This window comes from Ammodytes marinus (assembly GCF_949987685.1).
Source record: "Ammodytes marinus genome assembly, chromosome: 10".
In the NCBI taxonomy this organism is placed as follows: domain Eukaryota; kingdom Metazoa; phylum Chordata; class Actinopteri; order Uranoscopiformes; family Ammodytidae; genus Ammodytes; species Ammodytes marinus.
In genome coordinates this window covers 22,124,676-22,148,278 of record NC_137214.1, presented here as the reverse complement: position 1 = coordinate 22,148,278, position 23,603 = coordinate 22,124,676, and the positions used below count along the sequence as shown (strand labels likewise).

General features: G+C 39.8%; 1 protein-coding gene across 3 annotated transcripts in view; it reads left to right on the top strand.

Annotated features, from left to right (window-relative positions):
• ldb2a (LIM domain binding 2a) overlaps positions 1 to 23,603 on the top strand; it is a 94,303-nt gene that overhangs the window by 26,855 nt on the left and 43,845 nt on the right. For all 3 annotated transcript variants that reach the window (XM_080035653.1, XM_080035652.1, XM_080035650.1), the window contains exon 3: positions 21,208 to 21,380. In XM_080035653.1, the coding sequence (XP_079891779.1) occupies positions 21,208 to 21,380 (173 nt within the window). The remainder of the gene's footprint in view (positions 1 to 21,207; positions 21,381 to 23,603) is intronic.

Genomic DNA, 23,603 nt, shown 5'->3' with positions numbered 1-23,603 from the left:
TCTCTCTGCAACTGGACTCCTCTTTTCTCTGTGTGTGGTCTGTGCAACCAATCAGATGGGATGGAAAAGGATTTTTTATTTTGTCATCGAGGAAAATGATCATATCTCTTAGTGTGTTGTCAATTTCTAAAATAAAGCAGATCAAGATGGTTCATTTTAAGGGCACTTAAAATGACTCCCATAACAAGGGGCTTTACCTTGTCTGTATGTACTATTTCTGACACCCTCCACCAGCTCCTGTTGATGTATTGGCAAGACAGAAGTGAAGGGACATGTTCCTGGCTGTCGTATGATTTTTCTTTGCCGTTGGGAGTCCCCGTTTGTGTTTTTCGGTTATTTTGTCCTCGTTATTGCTTGCAATATTTTGAAAGAATTGAAATTATTATTATGAGGGTCTGACCATGAAAACTGGAGTCATACTGATCTTTGGAGTTTCAAATTATTGTCTCAATCATATGTTGAAACCTGTGCCTAGGTGCATAAAGCATCAATAATGAAATGTATTTTGTCATTGAATTTTTTACAGTACTATATTAAACATTTTATAATGATTTATATTCTAAATGAATCACTTCCCTATGTGCATGCAGAGTTTTTGAAAACATACCGGCTTGTTTAAATTTATGTGAATCTAGTTTGGATTTCTGTTATTCTCCTCACAATCATTAAAGGCAGTATGTGTGAGTCTGTGGGCGTGAGCTCAGCAGCAATATAGAGCAGCAGACATAATATGGTTTTGTTGCACAGTTTGACCAGGCAAGAAAGAGACAAGGCCTTTTAAAGACATAATGTAGTTCTTCTGAGGCTGATGGAAATCGTAGCCTTTTTCGTTCTAAAACAACATCCCCTATCTAAAATAATTGACGCGTTCTCTTGCACAAAAAGCCTGCTGGCATGAAAAGCGAAGCACATTAGGAGGTACCTCCAATTCATTTTTAACAAAACAGAACAGAGGAGTGTGCCATTACTATTTTCTTGTGTGCCATTACTTCGCATGCTCCAAGTCAATTTTGTTTATTGAGTGCTTTCAATATACTCCAGACAACAAATGGATGTGAAGGACAAATAAAAGATTATAAGAAAGGGCGTTATAGTTCTTAAGTAATAGCACCTGAGTTTGTTTGGATGTGTGTGTTGAGTAAAATGTTGAAATAAGAAGAATATTCTAATTTTGGAAACACAGTATGTTGAGTTCTTCCAGTTCCACATTTTTCTAAAGGGGGTTTGAACCCGACCTAGTTTCTTTAGCAATAACATCCGAGAGGTCCTTTCCTTATTGGGATTATGGGCATGACAGTGAAGCAGTAAGCTATGACGTTTTGCCGCTGGCAGGAGGGCCCATAATTTACCATAAAAATGTCCTATTAAGTGTTCGGGACTTCTTTTTTTTAACAACACATGACTAATGGCTAAAAAACTTTATCTGTACAGTAAGTGTGGAGCTCCGAATTCAAAACATATTAGCTCCACAGCTATTAAAAGAGTAAGCATGGCAATCTTGAAATATTTGACATGACATGCATTTTTACGGGATCATTATCAGGCCTGTGCCAACATATCAGTGTCAAAACTGAGAACCCATGTCTAGAGCCAGCCTCTTAGTTGATGTAGCAAATTGTCTGTGTGTGGGCATGCTGTAAGTAAGAAATGACAAGTAGAGTTAATTGCATATGCAAACATACAGTATAACTTGGCTGATCATAGTGGTGTGATGATTTTTGCACAAAAATTGTGAAAATTGTGTGATACTTTACTGTAAAATTCTATGTGGATCAAGTAAATACTTTTGGAAACAGTATGTTGAGTTCACAATATGGTATCCTTTTAGTTATAAGCAGCAGACTTGTGATGCAATAATAGAGTCTGTATAGAGACTATGTGGAGATTGGTCAGTCGGTTTGCTTTCCAGGTTGCCTGGATCAGGGTGGGAACCATTGTATGTGGCTAACAGGAAGTGGGGAACAGCTATCGGAGGGCACCAGCTGTCAGTGAGGATGGGCAGGTCCCCTGGCTTCCTGTTTCTCAACACTCTGTGTGCCCCGGAGCAAAACAAAACCAGCTTCCCCTTCCAGTTTGAGAAACAATAGATGTCGCAAACAGCTCTCCTCTGCTTCCATCCTCTTCTCCCTCTATTCCTCCCTCCTCACCTTTTTCTCCATCTCTTTCTTTCCCACATTCTCCCTTCTGACTTGTCTTATTATTTTTCTCCCTCCTTTTCTTCTTACTCTCCATTCTCTTCCAAACAGTCATTTTCTTTTTTCCTCATCTAGTGTATCCCAATTTGTTTGTATCTTCATCACTCCCTCCTTTCCTTCCTCATTTTCCTTCATCCTTTTTGCTTAGTAATGGTTGTATCTGTACAACATGTATGTGTATGTTAACATGTACAGTCTTTGGTACTTTTCTGTGTTGCACGGCCAGAGGCGGCCTTAACGATCTGGGGGCCCCAATCAAGATCTAGTGTGGGGCCCCCCACTTTTTTAGTATTTTCTTGAAAAAAAAAATCTTAATCATTATTATTTATTTTTTTTAATACATATTTCTTGTGCATGCTTGTGCATGCTTCCCGCAAAAAGAAAACAGATTGTAGAGTTTTATGAGATGATGGGCCACTGGGTGCAGACTCTTAAAGGGCCCCCCCACTCCTACCTATCCAGTCAGGTACACTGACTTTTCAGCACATATACAATTAATGGTAAAGACATATTAATGAAGTCAGTTTTTCTCACAGGATTTAGGGATACTGTGGGAGGGACCCTGGTGCTTGTTGGGGGGTCCGGGGGCATCCCCCCCGGAAGAAAATGTGTGCCTTTTTAATTAAAATGCATCAATCTGGTGCACTTTGAGGGGAAAATTTAGAGGCTATATCAAATCCTGAGATGCAGCAGGAATATTATTTTTCAGATTTTTCTTAATCAGGCAGCAGTCTTTACTCTGCTACTGTAAAAACAGTACAGTAGATTGGTCTGCAGACTCATGTTCTATGATGGAGAGACTCATTTCAACAGATACAGGGTGGATAGCTACTTTTTATGAACAGCATAGAATTTACACATAGAAATCGTATTCCTGTATGTGTGTGGGGGCCCTAAAGGCTCATCATGAAGCCCCTTAGACAGAGCTACTAATGCTGTTTTCTTATGCTTTTGTATTTCTCCCCCTACTAGTTGAGGGGCCCATGATGATTTATTTCCTTATATTTAGGCTTATTCCTTTTTGGACCCTGTTATTGACATGAGTGACTGAGCTCTTTGACAATGCAACATGAAAAGTTACTATGAGGCCTAGGGCCCGGTAGCCTGCTCAAGAATTATTTATAAAAAAAAAATTTAAAAAAAAATTTTTTTAGGGGGGGGGTTGGGGGCCCCCCAGAGGGCTGGGCCCCATTCAATTGAATGGGTTGAAACATAGCTAAGGCCGCTACTGTGCACGGCAGTTATATTTTGCAGAGGTACATATTAATTGTCTTGTTTTGTCACTTTAAAACCATTGTGTGTACGTGGTGAAGGGGGAAAAATAGATTTTTATTTGATAAAGAAACATTTTGCCATTAAAAAAATTCAAATGTGCAACACATTTTGTGAAGAACAATGTACTTTTTGATGGGGGGATAATTCATTATGTTCCCTTTAACGAGCAGTGTTTTTCCAAAATCCAAATTTTCCAATAAATAAATTAAACATGAAATTACATTTTAAGTATCCTGGGAATGTCTTCCCATGAGTCCTCTTACCCGACCAGATGCAATTTGTTTTGCTGAAATGGAATTTGTGAATGTTTGCTACAAGTCATGATGACAAACATGCAGTTCATGAAAAAATAAAGAGTGAAGTGCAACATGAGCTTTTAACAGAACATTCCTGAAAGGTCAACGAGATGGGCTCTAAGAGAGACAGAATTTTTTTTTTTTTATAAATAATGAATACCCTTTCCATCCTCACACTGGAGAGTAGTAGGAGAATTCCACCTGGAAAACATGCAGTGTGTGCTCACCACACACACACACACACACACACACACACACAGACCGAACACACTGGCATTTGTACACACACTCATATACCGACACACAGTGTAAGCAAGAGTAAATCCATGCTGATGCACCCGCCACAAACACAGTGAGGAAAGAGTTTTTGTAGCATACACATAAGCATCTGCAAACATGTACATACACACACACACACACACACACACACACACACACACACACACACACACACACACACGCACACACAAACACACACACAAATTCACACACACACACACACACACACACACACACACACACACACACACGCACGCACGCACGCACGCACAAAAAAACACAAATCATACAGAGAGACAGATAGGGCACACCTGGTCTCAAATACAAAGAGGCAATAGAAAATGTATTGGCATATGTACAAAAACACACATACAGTGCACACACACACACACACACACACACACACACACACACACAGACATGCAAGTCCACACTGCAAAGTTATTGACACATGGAGAAATCCATATTTATATATAATACAGTGTGGTGAAGCCATCAGTCTCCATAGTCTTTGAAAAGGCCTGTGCAGCTTTACTTAAGGTATTAAATGTTTATGTGGCTTTTTCATTCCTCAATAACCCTTCTTTCCCCACACACACACACACACACACACACACACACACACACACACACACACACACACACACACACACACACACACACACACACGCACACACACACACACACACACACACACACAATGGCAGTAACAGCTTCCCAAATAAGATAAATTCACAAGTAAAAATTATGTTTTTACCAACATACAGTATATGATATGTATCCAATTTTTACAATAGAAGTATAATTAAGTATCTCATGCTATTTGTTTTGCTTCATTTATATTTTCATTATTAGACAGTTTGGAGAGACACAAATGAAATGGGTCTGAGAGGGGGATGACATGCAGAGACCACGGGCCGGATTCGAACCGGGTATGCTGCGATTTGGAATGAGCCTCTAGGGGGACGCTATAACCTCATGCGGCGTGGAATTTTCTCTCAGAAGAAAATCTTGAACAATGAGTGATTACATTAAGTTGCAATAATCAGTCTTTAATAGCCACAATCAGATATTGTGAGAAACCATATAGGGGAGAACGGGGTAATCTGAGCCACTTTTTACATTTGCTCCCCTCTAAGCGAGCTAAAATGATTTATCACTCAAATTTACACATTTTCCATTAATTCAGGATGTTTCCTAGAAATGGGCATTAGCAGAATGTTTTCAAGACAAAGGGCAGTGAAAATATGATTGTTTAAAAAAAAGTTGTCATGTGGCTCACTTTACCCCAGCTGTGGGGTAAACTGATCCACTTACCTTTTCCACTCTGAAACTACCATAACAACACATATTGTAACAGTTAAATATTCCTGAAAGCTAGCCACACATTCCAGAACTAATGTCGGACTAGTAAAAGAATGATGGGGTTTGGTCAATTAAGCAAAGCAAATTTTCTAAACACTTGAAAGTAACTCTGAACAAAATCAAATAAAACATATTATAATTCAAAAGGTTTTAATAAGATTCAAATGAAAGATAGAACCAGGTAGATTAGAACACAGTCTGGGGGTCAGAACACAGGACCCTTAGAGCCAACTAGTGTCTGGGGGTTTAAACATAGGAAAATCAGAACCAGCGAGAACAGCCTGGGACTCAGAACACAGGAGAAGACCCAACTGGATTATAACATCAGCCTGTCATACTCTACAACTAGGCCTACTCTACATTCCAGCCCTGAAGGTTACAGGGAAAGATGAGAAGGTGCTCTTTCCGTGTGGTTGCCCCAGGTCGTCTTCCCGGTGTATTTCCTTGGCATGATGGCTTTTCTACAATGTGTATGACATTAAAATAAAACATATGTCATGTAATATTACATTACAATATGTTTAAGACTAAACTTAATGTATGCCTCATGGTGGAGGAAAGTGAGACAGTGGCTCACTTTCCCCCACAGCATTTGGCTCACTTTCCCCCACCACCACAATTTGAGAAAAAACTACCTCTCTTAGCATTTCAGGCTAATCTTCAGTTATCAGCATCACATGGTTTCATATGTTGGTAGTTCATCAACACGTATGATAGAAGTTTTTCTACGTGAATACATTTGCTTTGGCACAACAGTTGATTAAGTTGACAGCAAGAAAATGTACTTTTACATGCAAAATACCTATTTTGGTGAAAAAAACATGCTTACCACAACACCATGAGGTCCTCTCTTTCAGGGCCATGGGGAAATGAGAGGGGCTTGAAAACATATATCTCACATGACCACAAATGTTTTCCGTTGCCTAGATACAGGGGGTGGCTCACATTACCCGATGCCTCAGATTCCCCCGTTCTCCCCTATTTAGTTTTAATATTAGAATATTTTTTAGAAGACATGGTTGCTTAGAAAGTTACCCATGTGGCAAGGTGGTACTGTCTTTGAATATTGTAGCTGCATAGTGGTGGGTAGTGCTAGAATTTGTTATTTTTAAAGGTAAAAAAACAGTGTCTCTTAAAGATTGTTCCCCCCTTCACAACCTTACAATAACTGGCCCCTCCCTCAGGTGAGCTGCTGAGAGCATTGCAGGTATCGTTACCTCTTTTAGATCTGAGCTTGATTATCAGAGGCTAAACAGCGCAGAGCAATGCTCATTACCATTGATTCTGGCTCACCAGGAGTCTGAGGCTGTGTGTGTGTGTGTGTGTGTGTGTGTGTGTGTGTGTGTGTGTGTGTGTGTGTGTGTGTGTGTGTGTGTGTGTGTGTGTGTGTGTGTGTGTGTGTGTGTGTGTGTGTGTGTGTGTGTGTGTGTGTGTGTGTGTGTGTGTGTGTGTGTGTGTGTGTGTGTGTGTGTGTTTGTTTGTGTGAACTGTTAATTCACTCTATGAAGATCCTCGGATCAAGTGTTTGGTGTCTGGTTGAGCACTCAACGTCATGCAGTGTGGGTCGGTATTCTTGTCCATTGCAATGTGTGACTGGTTGACTTAACGCGTGTGGGAAATGATGCCTCTCATCATCTCATAATTTTTTGTCAGTGTTACACTATTTTTCCCACTATTTTGCTGTGCTTGTTCTTGTTGTGATGGTGGTGGGGTATCTTTATGTCTTCCTCCTCTGCGTGTTGTGTCCTCCCTGTGGAGCTGTGCCCAGGGGGTTGGTGGTGCTGGGGGGTGGGGGGGTCTCTGGCCTCCATTGAATAATGGATGGAGGTGAAGAGGGGATGAGGGCTGGCCTCGGGGGGACATACCCCCCTCCATCCCCAACACTCCCCCGCCCCACCTCCCCCCTTCCTCCCTGCTTCACTCTCTCTAGCCAAACAGTCACCATCCACGCGTGGCGGCGTGAGGTTGGATGAGGGTGACTGGAGATCTGTCTCTCGCTCCTTCTGTCTTTCTGCTCTGCTGTGTTTCTCTTTCTCTCTTGTTGCACTTTCGTCCTTATCTCTCTCTCTTCCTCCTCTTCCCACATTCCTGTTGGGAAAGTCCAAATGATAGAGGTCCGTTCAGCCGAAACTGGTCTGCCAGACAAAGACATACAGTATCTTGATTTTCTTCCTCCTGTGAATTACCAGCAGTGTTCGGCTGGTGTGGAAAGTGCTTCGCCTGGCTTCCGTTTGATTATTTCTTCCTCTCAAAACCTGTACAATGTACTGAGAGGTTTAATTAAAAGATAATACACAGTATAGTTTATATGTATTAATACAATGTTTTGTTTAGTTTTCAACCTCAAATGCACATAATATTGATGTGAGTGTCTTTTGTGCTTATTTCACCACATCTTATTTCACTCACTGCCATTGTTCAAGTTTTTTTTTCAAATGAAAACTAACGTAACGACACAACCCGTTTTGCAGAGCTGTTAAAGACACAAGGTCCATCTTGGAAGTGGTTACTGTGGAGCTGAAGTCACATAATAATTTATGTGACATTTTGCAGCATTGTTGTCTGCACAGACAAGACTGTTTGCTGTGGAGCGCTCAGCCTTCTGCTTGTTAGCTGTTAAAGAATAGGGAGAAAAAACTGGTCCACCTTGTTACAGCTGTATGACCTTTCTTACCGCAGACGTCACGTGTGCAGTTATTCTGAAGATCATAAACTCAAAAATAAAGGAGATCTGTCCTGAAACACATGACATATTAGTTATATGTACGTTTTTGCATTCATCAGTGTTTCAGTATATAATCTTTTGCAACAGCAAATACAGTACAGGATTAGGTTGCTCAGCAATTAGGAAACATTTTTAAATTTTAAACATTTATACAACATTTTCAGCAGAATAAATCCAAAATGCATTTTTTCTAACCCTAAATGCAATTTTACCAAAGACACATGACTGTAAGGCTATACTATCAGATGATTTGGCATCATGACTTAATTTGATGATTGTACATGGGAATAAGAATAAGTAAATTAATACAGGCACACATGTAATTCTCTATAAATGAGAAGAAAACTTCCGCTTTTGTTTACTTTTTTGATTCACCAAATTATTTATTTATGATAATTTCATGTCAAGTGAGCCTGATAATGAAGCATAAAAGTATTTTCTTTTTATTTATTACATTGAAGCCTGGAATGAGATTATCTCCTGTATTTTTCGTAACAATGACTTTGATAAAAGGGTAGCTCCAAAACTTTGCATCATAGTGTTAAATGCAGACTACTCATCTCTTTGCCACCCAGCAGCTTTCCATTTTGAAATGCAATTTTAAACTTGATTTTACTACAACCTAAATGTAGCGCCAATGCATCTTAATGATGCAAAATGGGTTTTAAAGAAATCTATTATTATCCTTTTTTTGTTGTGTTTGCAGGGGCAGTGGGGGAAGTGTTTACCTCACAAAATAGAATAAAGCAGCCCCGAAATGACAGGAAATACAGAGAGAGAGAGAGAGAGAGAAAGAGAGATTGAATTAAAGTTTTATGACTGATGAATATTTCATGTTCTGGGCAGTGATTCCCACATTCTGGTGTGTATTTGAGCGAGTGTGTGCATGCATCTGTGTGTGTGTGTGTGTGTGTGTGTGTGTGTGTGTGTGTGTGTGTGTGTGTGTGTGTGTGTGTGTGTGTGTGTGTGTGTGTGTGTGTGTGTGTGTGTATGTGTGTATGCTTTTGTGTGCAGGCCCCAGTATGTCTATGTGAAGTTGTGCCTCAATACTGTATGTGCTGGGTGTTTTTCACCCTTTCTGCCCCGGTTTGGGCTGATATTTTGGTTGAAATTTCAGACTTAATACAATACTCACATACCGAATACATTCAAAGAGTTGGTGGATGGTGTAATCATCATTTTCCTCCATACAGTCATGGGAACTAAATCCATAGTCCCTTTTGTTGCAAAACTATATTCTTAAGTTCAGCCAATTCTTAAATGATGCCCGAGTGAGCAAAATAAAGTGGCTATCTTTGTCAAGTGTAAGTAACAAGCCTACATGACATTTCCAAGATGTATCTCTCTGCCACAGCTCCGCAAGGAAATACTTTCCAGTAAAAAACATAGTATTTTGAATTAAGGTACTAAAACGACTGAAGTGATTAACTCACTTTACTATAGTATAATACAGTGGTTTTCAAACTGTGGGGGGCGCGGAGTTATGGCAGGGGGGGGGGGGGGGGGGGGGGGGCGGGTGAATATGTAAAAAAATATATATATTTAGTTTGTGTTTTTGATATTAACATCATATTAAGCAAATGTAAGTTATCATACAAATAAAGGTGTGTATTGAGTTTATTTAAAAACATTTTGAAATGGGGCCTTCAGGAAATGGGGCCTTCAGTCATGCAATAGCTTCTAATTCATCCGACCCAGTGTCTCCAAATTATTTGTTCACACAAAATTCCTCATATTTAGCCTCTTAATTTTTCCTCTCAAAGTGCACCAGATTCATGCATTTCACTTTAAAAAGGTAAAAAAAAATCTCCCGGACCTTCTAGGAGGGTCTGGTTCTCTGCTGGCTACTATTTTCACCCAGCAGGACATTAGATGCACTAGCGAAAAAACACTGGGTGTGTGAAGGACATTTAACAATATTTGGGCAAGTCTGTCTACCTATCTTTCTCACTCCGCTGCACACTCAGTCACTACTATCCATGCTTAAAGGAAGCAGGATTAAACCACTGTATTAAGATGGTCGAATGTATTTTAAAAAAGCAAAACAAAAACATACTTAGATAAAGATGTTAAAATGTTTTTAAAAAATTGTTTAAAAACGCACAAAGATGTTTAGAATGTTTCAAAAATATATTTAAAATGTGTAAAATATTTAAAAGATCTTTCAAAACACAGGGATTTAGAATTTTTTTTGGGGGGGGATTTGTTCTCTGAGGGGGGGCTCACTCTCTCACACTTTGAAAACCCCTGGTATAATATATATTATCTACAGCTGGTTTTACTTGAATGGTAGCTAACCACACATATGTTCATAGATGACGTAGCCCTGAGATATAGTTACATTCTTGAGGGGACAAACTTCTTTGTTTTCACAGAAGAGGAATTTTGGATTCTATTTCATTGGAGGAAAAGTATGTCAATGTCCATATCAGAATACAGTATGGGTATTTCATGAATGTAGAGTTTATCAAATCTGAATTTATCCTTTCAATAATTAGGTTATTGTTTCGTTTTGATCACATGCCTGCTAGTGTCCTCTGTGAAGCACTCTGCCACAATCCTGTTTGCCGGAGGCTTGACAAACAGTTAACTTAATCAGTTTGCCATGGACCTAATACGCCTCCCCGTTGACCCGGTAATAGTAACTCATGATGGGTATTTAGATAGAGATATGAGTCGATGAAGACAGACGTTTTGTTTGCCGAGTAATGCCGGCTCTCCTCAACCATTGATTAGGCTTTGCAGATCAATATGTCAGCTTGCTTTTCATCCATGAATCTCTCCTCTCACCGATCATCAACAGTAGCTTACACCGAGGGGTAAGCATTGATTTTAATAGTATTTTTAGCTTAGTTTATTGATTACAACACATACTGCAGGTCTCAGCGAGCACTGGTTTGTACACACGTCACAGGATGAAAAACAAATCAATATTACCTATCTGAGTCTGTTGATCTACTCAGTTCTTAAGGTCCCATAATATGTTTGCTTTAGCCTAACCCTGTGTATAGGTTATGACGGGGGAGACCATTACAGAGACCTTTCAGTAATTTAAAAATCAGAGATTATCCTTGAGAGAGAAACGTAATCCCTTCTCAGTCATTTTAACCACTTGGGACTGGAATCATTTGGGTGAGAGCAGAACATCACAAAATGCAAACATGTAGAGCTGGGTTACTAATCAATATGGTTGCATGGGAAAAAAACATGCAACTTTTGCCAGTAAGCCCAAATGTCTGTTGGTATTTGTTCCTCATTGAGTATAAAATGACTGGATATGACATGACATAATGCAGACACACAATACATCATAATAAGGATATAAACATCACACAACAAGACGAGGGTGTTAATATGAAATCATCTCTCAATATGACACATTCTGCATTCAATGTCAAGACTATTTTTCTAAAGCTTTTATGAGTCAGTCTCCTATAATGTGGGTGTTTGGTCTGATGAAAAGATATTCAATATTGTCAATGATTCTTCTTTTTTCTCTCTTTTTTATTTTACAAGTTTAATACCCTGATAATGTGACAGAAAGGGTCATTTTGTAACTGAGTTTTCTTTTAGTTGATCACTATGATGTCAAAATGGTGTTGACGAAGATGGGTTTGGACAGACTTTTTGTCACTCCTTAAAGGCATTATAAGCGATCTCTGGCGAATGTTTGTTTATATGTATACTAACCACGGCATAAATTGACACTCAGAGCAAGTAGACTGGCCCGGGCAGTTACCCCAAACAATCCGTGATGTTCTGGGCGGCTGCTGGCTTTGAGCCAGCTTTTTTAGATCTCCGTTATCGGAGCCGCGGCTGTCTGTTACCAAAGTTGGGTAACTTGGAGAGAAGGATATAGATAGGTAGAGAAGGGAATGACATGCAGAGAGAATGACCATGGGATGGATTTGGACTGGGCCTCTAACCACTACAACACGAGTGCCCCTCGATATAAGCTGATTTTGACAAAAAGTTTGCTAAATTAAAATCGCTTAGTATGCGTTTAAAATTCCGGGTGCTGTTTTGCTGTACTCGCCATATTTTTTAAGTACTGAGATCCTCGTGAATCCAAATGCGAATAATACGTAAAGCAAATTGTATTACAGCATAGCATCCTTTGTTGCAAGATAAAGGATATACACATTATATAAATAATGCTATTTTGTTACAACCCACTTCTATTAGAAACACATCTTTTTAAGGGGAGGAGGGTGCATTTGATGCATTATGGAATGAGGACTGATCTAAGCATCAGTGCCTTGGTTTTTCCAGGAAGCTACACAGGGACCTGAACCCCTCACCCTCTGTGAATGGTAGTTGTGCCCAGTTCTCCACTAAACCTCATAGGGAATTGAACCCCTAACCTGTAAGTGCCTTGCTCTATCTATTGAACTCCGTCTGGACACACAGTTTTTTCTGATGAATATTTGTAGGATGCAGACATTATGGATAATCAACAATTTCTCCTTGCTCTCCCCCTTCTCATTTCCATCCTTTTCTCTTCTGCACTGCGGAGAGCTGCGTTTGCTGCATAATCGCCCACTGAGCATCTCCCGACTTTCTTGCCTCTTTCTCCAACCGAACACCCCTCCCCTCCCCTCACCCATCCGCTTTTTAATTTGTACGCCACCACAGTATGCACTTTGATCGTCAACTAATAGCTGGACAGGTTGAACCGACAGCGCTGACATGTCTGAGTGTTCTGTGTTTGACTAGTCTCGTTCCACGTTGAGATAATGCCATTCAGGGGAAAAAATAAGGATGACACCTTTTTTTACTTGCTAAAATGATTGATTGCACAAAATTAGACAGAAATGATGGGTGTTTCCAAAGGATAGAAGTAACTTTAATCTGTGGCTCACAAAATGGTTACCCTTCAACACAGAAGATTGTCTGTATTTTGCAGATATTAGATGATGAACTTTAAGTCATAACTTCCCGGTAATGACTTTCTTGTGGAGTAGAACTCCTACTGTGTTTGCTGCCATGGAGAGTATTTAGTTACATCTGCCACGCTCTCTTTTCTAGTTGATTCTATTTCAACCGTTCATGGTTTCAGTCTCTTACTCTTCACTTCACGAAAAAATTAGATTGATACTTGGTGATTGATTTAGCATGGCATTTTGTGGCTGCTTACACTATTTTCTATCTCCTGCATCATACGTAGAACTTTAGATGCATTTACGATCTAATATGTATGGTATATACATGACCGCCCTCAGTGACTTACAGCAGGTGAGCTTCTTTAGTGTCTTGCCTAAGGGCTCTTAGGCTCTTTGGTTGCACATAGAAATTGTCGTAGAAAAACAATTGGAAATGTTACTTTATATAGTGATAAATATGCGAACTATTACACACAATTTGAAAAATGTACTTTAGGTTAATTTTAACATTGAAAAATAAAATGTATTCAAATGAAACGTCTTAGTTGTTCAAATACAAAATCTTGTATTCAAATCTGTGAAAATGATATTGCATGGTCTGTTTCCTCAGGAGGAATGGAAGAGGCGATGGCAAAGTTCACCTATGTTTCCTTGTGCATTTCTACATGTTTACATATTTATTTTTGTTCAAGCATGTGGGTGTGCATAGTGTTTACCTAGCCGCCGCTGTACTCCCTAGGCGCATCATTACTGTACATTTATGGTCTGTATGTATCTGTATGTGTGTGGACAACACATATTCAGCCAGCTAAAAACCTTTAGCTCTCAACGGACACACATAAATTAAACACTTACAAGCACATGCAGAATCATTTGGCCACATACAGTATGTACACATATTTACATAAACAATATACTACACAGTGTTTACCATTAATTACCTAGAATATAGAGGCATGCCATAATCAAATTTGTCCTACCACAATTTGATAATGAACGGAAACATATCTTTGCCCTTCTCATGATAACATAAACTACATTGTGTTTTGCCTTGTTACCCTGACAAAGCATCTCTAACTACTAGTCAACACATCTGGTAGCTACTTTTATGAACTTTTAAATTCAAGTGCATGCTCAGTGTGTTTATGATGACATTACTAAAGCGCATTCTTTGTATATTTAAGCTCTTAATTTTGCTCTCAAAGTGCACAAAGATTGATGCATTTTATTTAAAACATTTCTGAATTTCCCTATAGCCTGGAGGATCTGAGCGAGGTCCACCCCCCATGGTCCCATAACAATCCTGTAATCTTATATATTATATAAGACAAAAAAATCCACGAATACACAAACAGTGCACATAAAACTATTCACACATGTGCACAACAACACATTCATATATTGTAAAATACTGTACATAAAATACAAACTGTATTTAAATCCCATGTCCAGGGATGGCTATGAAACCTCAACCATCTTGTACTAAAAATTGTTGTACATTTAATATTGAAAGTCACCACAAATTGGCATGGTCAGATTGGTTTTTACTTGCTTAACTCATTGTTATAATAATTCCTGATTTCAATCACGCTTGTTTGTCTATTTGATATTCTTTGAAGAGCTATGTTATCAATGCAAAGTTCTTGTATTCCTGCTTGTTTTTTGAAAACATTGTGTTGATTGTGTGAAAGCACTTACAAGGTGCTTTTACATACAGTACATCAACTTTATACAGTTTAATATACCAAACTGCTCCAAGAACTGCATTTGAAAACAATAAGATAAAGAAAGATTTTTTTTAAATTCTATGCAAAGTTATTGTTTTGTATTTGTGACCTTATTTTAAAGTGTCCCTGCTTTTCACCAGTAGAAATTAATTTGTTTGGGGCTGAGTGCCAAAGGCATGGTAGGAAAGGTAAGAAACGGACCAACACACATTGTTGGTTTTAATCTTTTGATGGGATTTGTTGAGGATACCAACAATGTAGAATAACATCTTGAATTTGTTTGTACTTATCTCAAACATGAACACACACACACACAAACACAAACACATGCACATATTGTGATTTTGTGATCGTGAATTTGAATTTGATATGTGGGTATGCCCAGTGCACATGTGCCCATACGGGGATATGAATCCACATATCCATATTGTTTTTGAGTACGCGTAGTTGCCTGTATTTCATCTGGGCTCATGTTCGTGTGTGTGTGTGTGTGTAAATACAGCAGCCAGCCACCGTTCTTTCTTCTCTCGCTTTCGAAGCAGAAAAAATTGCTCCTGCCGTCTCGCTGGCTGACGTTGCTGGCAGGAGTCGTGGGGAACCGACGGGGGGAGACAATCCCTACAAAGTGGCATGAATTAATGTGACTAATTAACACCACGTTAATTATTTGTAAATTGCATGTTTGGGTACACGTTACTTGAGAGGCATATGCTGCTTGTCGTGTTCGCCCCAAACAAGTGCCAACTAATCTGTATCTCTAGAGTGCCCCGCGTCTGAAGATGGGCCAATCAGCATGGTGCAGGAAACAGAAAACATGAATAAGGGGAACAAGAGAGGGAGAGAGCGGAAAGAAAGAGTGGAAGGAAAATATAGCACCAACAAATACATTTTCATCTCGTCTGGACGTCTGGAATGTTTTTTTTTTCGTTGTTGTTGTCGTAGAGCAGTTATTTGTCTGAACTTTGTTTTGCTTTGTTGGTGCTGAGTGTGTGATCTGACTGCCTATTAGAAGATACATGATAGTGTTCTTCACCATGGGGCTACAACACAGGGCTGATGATGAGGCTCCTTTGTTTGACACTTTGGTGAAATATAGTGTCCTTCTGTGTCACTGTGGAGTTTGTTTGTCCACACTTGCTATATTTTCTATCTTTGACCTCATCTATCTCAAGTGAAACATGCCTATCAGTAGATCTGAAAGCCCAAGGTGAAATCTTTAACTTACTTGTTTTGTCCAGTCTACAGTCCAAAACCCTAACACTATAAGAAGAAGCAGAAAACTCCCCCCTGGAATTACATTTTCAGACGTGTTTCCACTTTCATTCCTGTTAATATATGAACATTGTAGTATTGGGCAGTGAATGGGAGAAAAGTGAAGTCAAATACTGTAGATCAAAACATGCATACTGACATACAGTATCAGTTGTTTGTTTATTGTTACGGTCAAATGTCCTTTAAGAAAACGTGCCTTTGAGCAAAGCAATGAGGCCTGCTGACTTATAGCAACTCAGCTAAAGTGTTTGCCTACAATTTAAATAGTGAGTGTGGGAGCTTTGAAAATATTCGAAGAGGAACACAACACTGCTGCGCTTGAAATGATCCGAAAACTTGCTTGCATGGCGACCATTACACGCTTATCTATCACTCTGTCACCCTGCGCTAGGCACACTGGCTTTTATTAGAAGAGTTTTGGTTGAGAAGACACAACCAAAACTCCCGCATGGCTTGGTGAGGTGGGCACGAAGCAGGTCTGCGTTCCACCTGAGCATCCCCCCACCCCCCTCTTTCCCCCTGTCTCCCTCCCTCTCTCCCTTATTCTACTGCTGTCTCACCTTCTCTTGCTGGCTCTCTCTCTCTCTCTCTCTCTCTCTCCTATATGCCCACAGTGAGTCTTCTTTTCCTCATTGACAAGCCCTTATTTTTTCATCTTCCCTCCTAGTTCCTTCTCCCCTCTCTCAGTTTCTATCCCCCTTTCATCCCACGCTCATTTTTTTCTATCCCAATCCCTCACACACACACACACACACACACACACACACACACACACACACACACACACACACACACCCTTCCCCCCTCTACCCTCCCTTCCTCCCCCTGGTCTCCTCAGAGCTCCTCCGCATTAGCAGTCAGCTCCACTCCTAGATGTACTTTGTTTTTCAACCGTGGTGAAGGCTGAGCAAGGGAGGGAGCGAGATACAGGGAGAGAGAGAAGAGAGAGAGAGAGAAAGAGAGAGTACATTGGAACTGATACAGAGAGAGAGAGAAGAGAGAGAGAGACAGAGAGAGAGAAAGAGAGTACATTGGAACTGATACAGAGAGAGAGAGAGAGAGCATCATTTACACAGTCCTCCACGCTGCGAGGACCCTGCAGCTCACCCTCCCTCCCTCCCTCCCTCCCTCCCTCCCTCCCTCCCTTCCTCCCTCCTCTCCCCTCAGCCACTGCTCACGATGCCAAACATTTTATGTGTTATTTAGTCATGCCTGACTTTATCGAATTTGAAAAACATGCCAGTCACGGTAACCCTCTCCCCCCCTTTACATCTCCTACACCCTCACCCAATGGCCAACATCATCCTTATTCCCTCTCTCTCTCTCTCTCTCTCTCTCTCTCTCTCTCTCTCTCTCTCTCGAATGAAACTCTACCATCCAAGTCTGATGACCTCAAGAGCCTCCTAAGACACTGTCTTTGGGGACATTTCACTCCTAAATGAAGTTTTATTCCCAGGCCTCACCCTTACACACACACACACACACACACACACACACACACACACACACACACACAAACACACGCACAGACACACACACACACACGAACGCACACACACACACACACTCACACACACACACATACATCCTCCTGGCCACCCACCCTGGGGGAGAAATAGCATAATTCTAGCCGACAGAGTGTTGACTCTAAAATGGATTATTTCTCCCTGAAATCAGCGGCCATGTGCTGCTGGATAATGTGGACGTCTCGATGTATTTATATTTTTCAACATTGTTTTAATGAAGGAGATATGACGGACAGCAGAATGCAGAGCAACAGAGAAACTTGTCCCACTTGGCGAGGAGTGAGAGTCTAAAGAAAATCCTGATGAGCTTGTCTTCATAATCCTTAAATCAGTATTTATGCCTGTTTTCTTTTGCTGTTATTTAACTGTCCGGCGTAGCTCAGCGGGTAGAACAGGTCACTGACGCTTAGTGGGATTACAGAGTTGATTCCAGCTTAAACCAGGGATTTTAAAAACAAAAGACAACAAAGAAAGACAAATGTACTTTTGAGTTGTTAAGGTTGGCTAAAAGTGTTTTTTAATAATTAAAAGTTACTTATCTATTAGTTTATGCTATTGATGGAACTTCTCTGCTCGCGTAGTGTCTTGTTATTCAACTTTCATTCCCAGCACAGCAATCACAGGTGTTTAAACTGACCCAGGTTGGTTGGCATTCCTGTGCAGTCGGTTTATCATTAATAATGGTTTATCTCTTTTTTTTTTCTTTTTTTTTTTTTTTACCAAATCCTAGTCATTCGTTCAAATAAGTACTCCACAATTACATATACCCACCCTGGAAACGGCAAAATCGGTCCCATGGGTAGTGTACAAGCACCCCTGATTGGGAATCACTAATTTAAGCAATGTTTAGACCAGTATGAGCTCTAAATTACAAAAGAAAACTCATCTCCCTCATTCATTTTAATGAGGCCATTTAGATGACAGAGCAGGATCCCAGTGCAGAAGAAGAAGAAAAGGGAAAAATGCAGGTTCGACCAGCAAAAGCAGTTCAACCTGGCTCAAGTTTGCCAAAAATGAAACGATTCAGCATCTGGTGAGGCGCTGCGTTGGCAGCACATTCCTGGTAGATTACTTTGTAATGGGAAAAACATAGTTCAACAGTTTACCGAGGGTTCGTTGTAACAAAATAAATAAAATCCCGTTCTCTATTAAACTTTCCAGAGTTGCAAAATCCTGTACCATATTAGTATAAACAGCGGTGCAGTCTTTTGACATAACAAGCCTTCAATAAACCATAGATATTGCATTCAAGCTGAACCTGCTGGATCGTGTTTTAATGTTTAACTGCTACCTGACAGACAACAAGAAAACTCTTATGAATATTTACAAGAGGGGACACTCGAAGTTTGATGCAAGATGTAGAAATATCAGATTTGTGAATGAGGTGCACTTTACCCTCCAGTAACTCCTGGCCCTGCTCTTGAGCAAGTGAAGTTGCTCGGTGGAACTGCCCAGTGATGTTTGGACAAAGCCTGTGGTCGCGTTGTGCCTCTCAGGCATGCATGTGTGCAGGAGTGTAAAGCAGGGCAATGCTGAATATGATTGTTCAGCCGATCCATATAGCTAGAAAAATAAAGATTAGAAAAAAGCAACACAAACTGCAATATTGAGCCATGCCGTAACCAGAAGAGGCTGCAATTTTTGAAAGCTGTTTGACGCAGCTGCTCGCTGTTGGAGCTGTCTTGAATCCCTGATCTACATATTAAGTTGAAGCATTGAAGAGTATCTTGCTTACTATGCTGCGTAAGTCCTGCTTATTAATATGTAATTTTTAACTTTTGCTTCACATTATTTCCACATATAAAAGGGCTACACTTTAAAATATCTTAACAGGTCATGAAATGAAGAAAATCAGTTCAGTATCTAGAAATGTATCAACAGAAAAAATGGTTTTCCCAGCTTCTCAAATGTGAAGATTAGCATTTTTCTCTATATTTTAATAGAAAATTTCATATATTTTTGGTTTTGGACTTTTGGGGGTGGGACAAACAAGACTTTCAGATACTTAACCTTCCTTACTTTTATAAATATTTGGAGTTTCTGAAATGAGGATATGGATTTTTGTCCCTAGCAAAATGTAGCTTTTATTTTAGCCAAAAATACCTAACTGTAGTCTTTTTTGACTAAATGTACTGCTAATATTTTTATAACGTATAGTAAAGTGCTGAGAAGGAAAGGCATTCAGAAAATGAATCTAAATATTCAAGAATCTGTATCTTGCATGCAATCACAGTGCATCCATAATGTAATGGGAAATATAAGCCTCTCTGTATATCATCCACTGCTCTCCTTGAAGCCAGTAACACAGAGATAGAAACCAGACAAGCCTCAGGGCTGTAAAACACTGGAGACACTTTCTCCCTCCCCGGCTCCTCCTCCCATTTTCATCATGCTGCCTGTTCATTGTCTCTTTAGGCTTCTGCAAAAACTTTGCACCGCAGTAGTTGTCCATCTTAACAATTCAGTTAAACACTAATCATAGTTATGGAATCATATTATTCTGATAAATATGTAAAAAAAAACTTTCCTCTTTTTTTCTGAAAAAGGCTTTTCAGCTTTAAATGAGACTGAATAGGGGAGAAATGTGAATGAATGACACATTTTAACATATGTTTCATATAGGATTTTTAGATAGATATTCTTTGGTTAAAAAAAAACAAGAGACTCTTACATTGGCAGGACTACACGCAACCAGCTGTTATGAGTACTGTGGTTAAAGTCAAAAAAATAAACAGGCTTAACTATCTTCCCATGATTTTTGCATGCACTGGTCAATGCTTATCTTTATTATTGATTCTAAAGCAGATGTCTTTATCAAGCATTTCATTTGCTATTAAGCTTCTTTGCAAATATTCTATTTAACTTTTTTCATTTAGGATTGGATTCTTCTCTCTGTCATTTTTATTACCTTGCCATTTAATCTTTTTCTATGTTTGTTGAATGTCTAGTGTAATACCAAGTACTGTCCATAGCATGTTGTTGTTTAATAAATAGGGTACAGTAACATAGCTACAGCATTAGCATAAACACTACAATGATAATTGTTATTAGTACTATCATTTGTAATGGTATTAGATGGCTTAATCAATGGAGAATTGAACCTTAACACTTTTTTGTACCATCCACAATCTGAATTGACTTATTAAGTTATTTAACTGCTTGTGCTTTGACAAAATTTAACATTTGAGAGGTTTGGCTTTTTTGTTGAATTGTAGAAAACATATTTCTCATACTCATGGATTGGTTTTGTATATATCTTATTTGTTTACCTCCCTTGCTGAAAGTTGGACAAGAAGAGAAGAAGAGTCAGGAGGAAATTAGCTCAGTTCAGGATGAAGACAAGCAGAAAATGGGAAACAGCATGGGTGGCTTGTCCAAAATGGAAAACTATCAAGCACTCTCAAGCTCACTCAAGCTCACTAATCAACAAATTGTATTTCATTCATTCAATCTGTTCACAAATCAAAATGTAAAAGAACAGAGAGTAGCCTACCGGGCTTGCTGTTTATGCTGTATTAATGCTAAGGCAATGACCTCCAGTATCTATGCTTAACACACAGGCATGGAAGTGGTAGTAAGATTCAGTAAGAAAGTCACCACTGTCTTTCACATTGTGTCTTGTCTATATTAATCAGCTGTGCCCTCTCTGTTTGTCTCCCTGCAGCGATCGGCCGGACGTTGATCCCCCGTTACTTCAGCACGGTGTTCGAGGGAGGCGTCACCGAGCTCCACTACATCCTCAAACACTCCAAGGAATCCTTCCAGAACTCCTGCATCACCCTGGACTGTGATCAGTGCACCATGGTCACCCAGCACGGGAAGCCAATGTTTACAAAGGTAACACCTGACCCCGGAACAGCCATGAATAATTGATCACAGGGCTATGATAATGGACCAGCAGAGGTGTTTAACTGGTTAAAGATCAAATCCATTTACACCCTTTGATTCCTTTTTTTTTCCTTCCGTGTTTCATTTTGTCCCAGTCTTATTAAGTCATACCGGTTGGCTTTATATGGCTTTATGGAAAAGGCTTTTTCTATTTGCTGGATAAATTATAAAAATAAGTATTATCTGTTATGTTTGTATATATTTTAAATGTCTATCTCTGATTTCTATATTTTTTAAGAATCTCTCCAGGCATGAAAATTGAAAGTGGTTGCAGTGATTATTTCTCCTGTTCATACTTGTCGTTAAGAGATCTCATTGTAGGTGATGGGGGAACATCTAGAGTCCTAAAGTCACTTAAATTGGAGATGGGAAATGATCCCTTTAGACTGTCCTTTAAGGTTACAAAAATATTCACATTCATATTAACATATTGAATTCTAGCATTGGATCATCATGCACCCTAGCTGTATTTTCCTATTACCAAATATCTGCACTAACCAGTGTTTCTTAAAGTTTAAAAATGCATGCAGGGAATTGTCACACAGTCATATTTACCCTCTTTCACTTATCATCAGCATGTTGGCCTTCTCCCTAGACCCCTTAAATCCTCTGGCCTTTTCTGGTGTTAAAGATGTCCAGCGATTCTTAAGCCCTCGGGTAGATCCAAAGGCAATGCTAGGGGGACATGAATAAGATCTTTGAAGAGTACGGTGCAGTTTGCGGTATAAGTGAGGCACAGACAGTAAGAGGTAAGAAAAGCACAGAGGAAACACAATTTGCGCAGGTGAGATAATCCAAAGCTGACACCGAGGTCTTCTGAAAGCACTAAAGCTGAGCTCATCTTCTCTTGTCTTTGGGGAGAGAATCCCCCCGTGAGCCGGAGTGAATATCTGCTCCACCACAGTCTGATCCAGATGGCTAGCTTGACTCTTAGCGCGTCTTCTGCTGACTGTCTAAATGAATCTAAGGCCAGATACCTTGTCAGCGCTGAGCAGCCCGAGCTAAAGGGATTCCATGTTCCCTGTACCATGAACCCTGCACTATACCACAGCACCACGCCGGATTGTTCTGACATTAAACAGCGAGACGCCCTCTTGTTTTCAGCACTTGACAGTAGACACTCACTCCTGTGTCTGTCTGTGTGTGTGTGTGAGAGTGTAAGCCTGTGTGTAAGTGTGCAGAATCTGAAGTTAACTTTTTTGGCTGACCTGCCACGGGCTGCGAGACAAAAAAAAGGGAATAAAAAAAAAACATCAATGAGAAGAAAAAAAATCATCACATTTCAGCGAATAATTTTGCCTCATTGAGATATAAAATCTAATTTGAAAAGAAATTAATGGGCCAATAGGTTGGGATTATATTACTAGTTTCCATACAAATTAACTGGATTTAAGAATTTCCTTGTATTAGCTGTCATTTTTTTTACTTGACCAATTGTATTGTTACTGTAACATTTGTTTACTATTTTAAACATACTTTATACAGTAGCCTGATACTGTTATATGCATAACTGCCTAGATGCTGTGTTTATGAGGTCACATCACGCTGTTAGTTGGGTGAGTTGTATTCATGTGGTGGCTGGACATGTGCATGTATATACTGTTAGCGCGTGTCTGAATGAGTGTTGATGTAGGGGTCATCATATCAGTAAATGAGTATGAAAGGATTCCCAATTCCCAATTGTTATGTTGCTGTTGTTTTTTGTTGTTTTTTCTGAAAACAAGGCTTCCCGAAAGGAAAGGAGAAAAAACAAACAAACATAGTATATTACAAGTGTCTAATATTAACCGTACAGAGCAAAATACAGAATACAGAGCCCAGGCCCGGTCAACAAAAAGCTAAATTTGATGCTTGCAGCGCTGCTCTCTTTTCATCTTCACCTAAATTGGATGAGAAGAATTAATTCATTAGAGAAAAAAAAAAAGGAATTCCAATAACGGAGCGTGTTCTCCCTGAGCTCCCCACAGCAGCAGCGAGCCTGCAGCTCTGGAGACCCGAATCTCAATCAGCTCTGCCTCGCCTCGCTCTCTCTCTCCACCACCACCTCTCCTCCTCCTCCCCCTCTCTCTCATCCCCCATGCCTCACTCGCTCGCTCATTCTCCCCTCGCTCTCTACTCCACCACTTTCTCTCATCCCCCTTCCACTCCCCCCCTATGCACCCTCAACACACA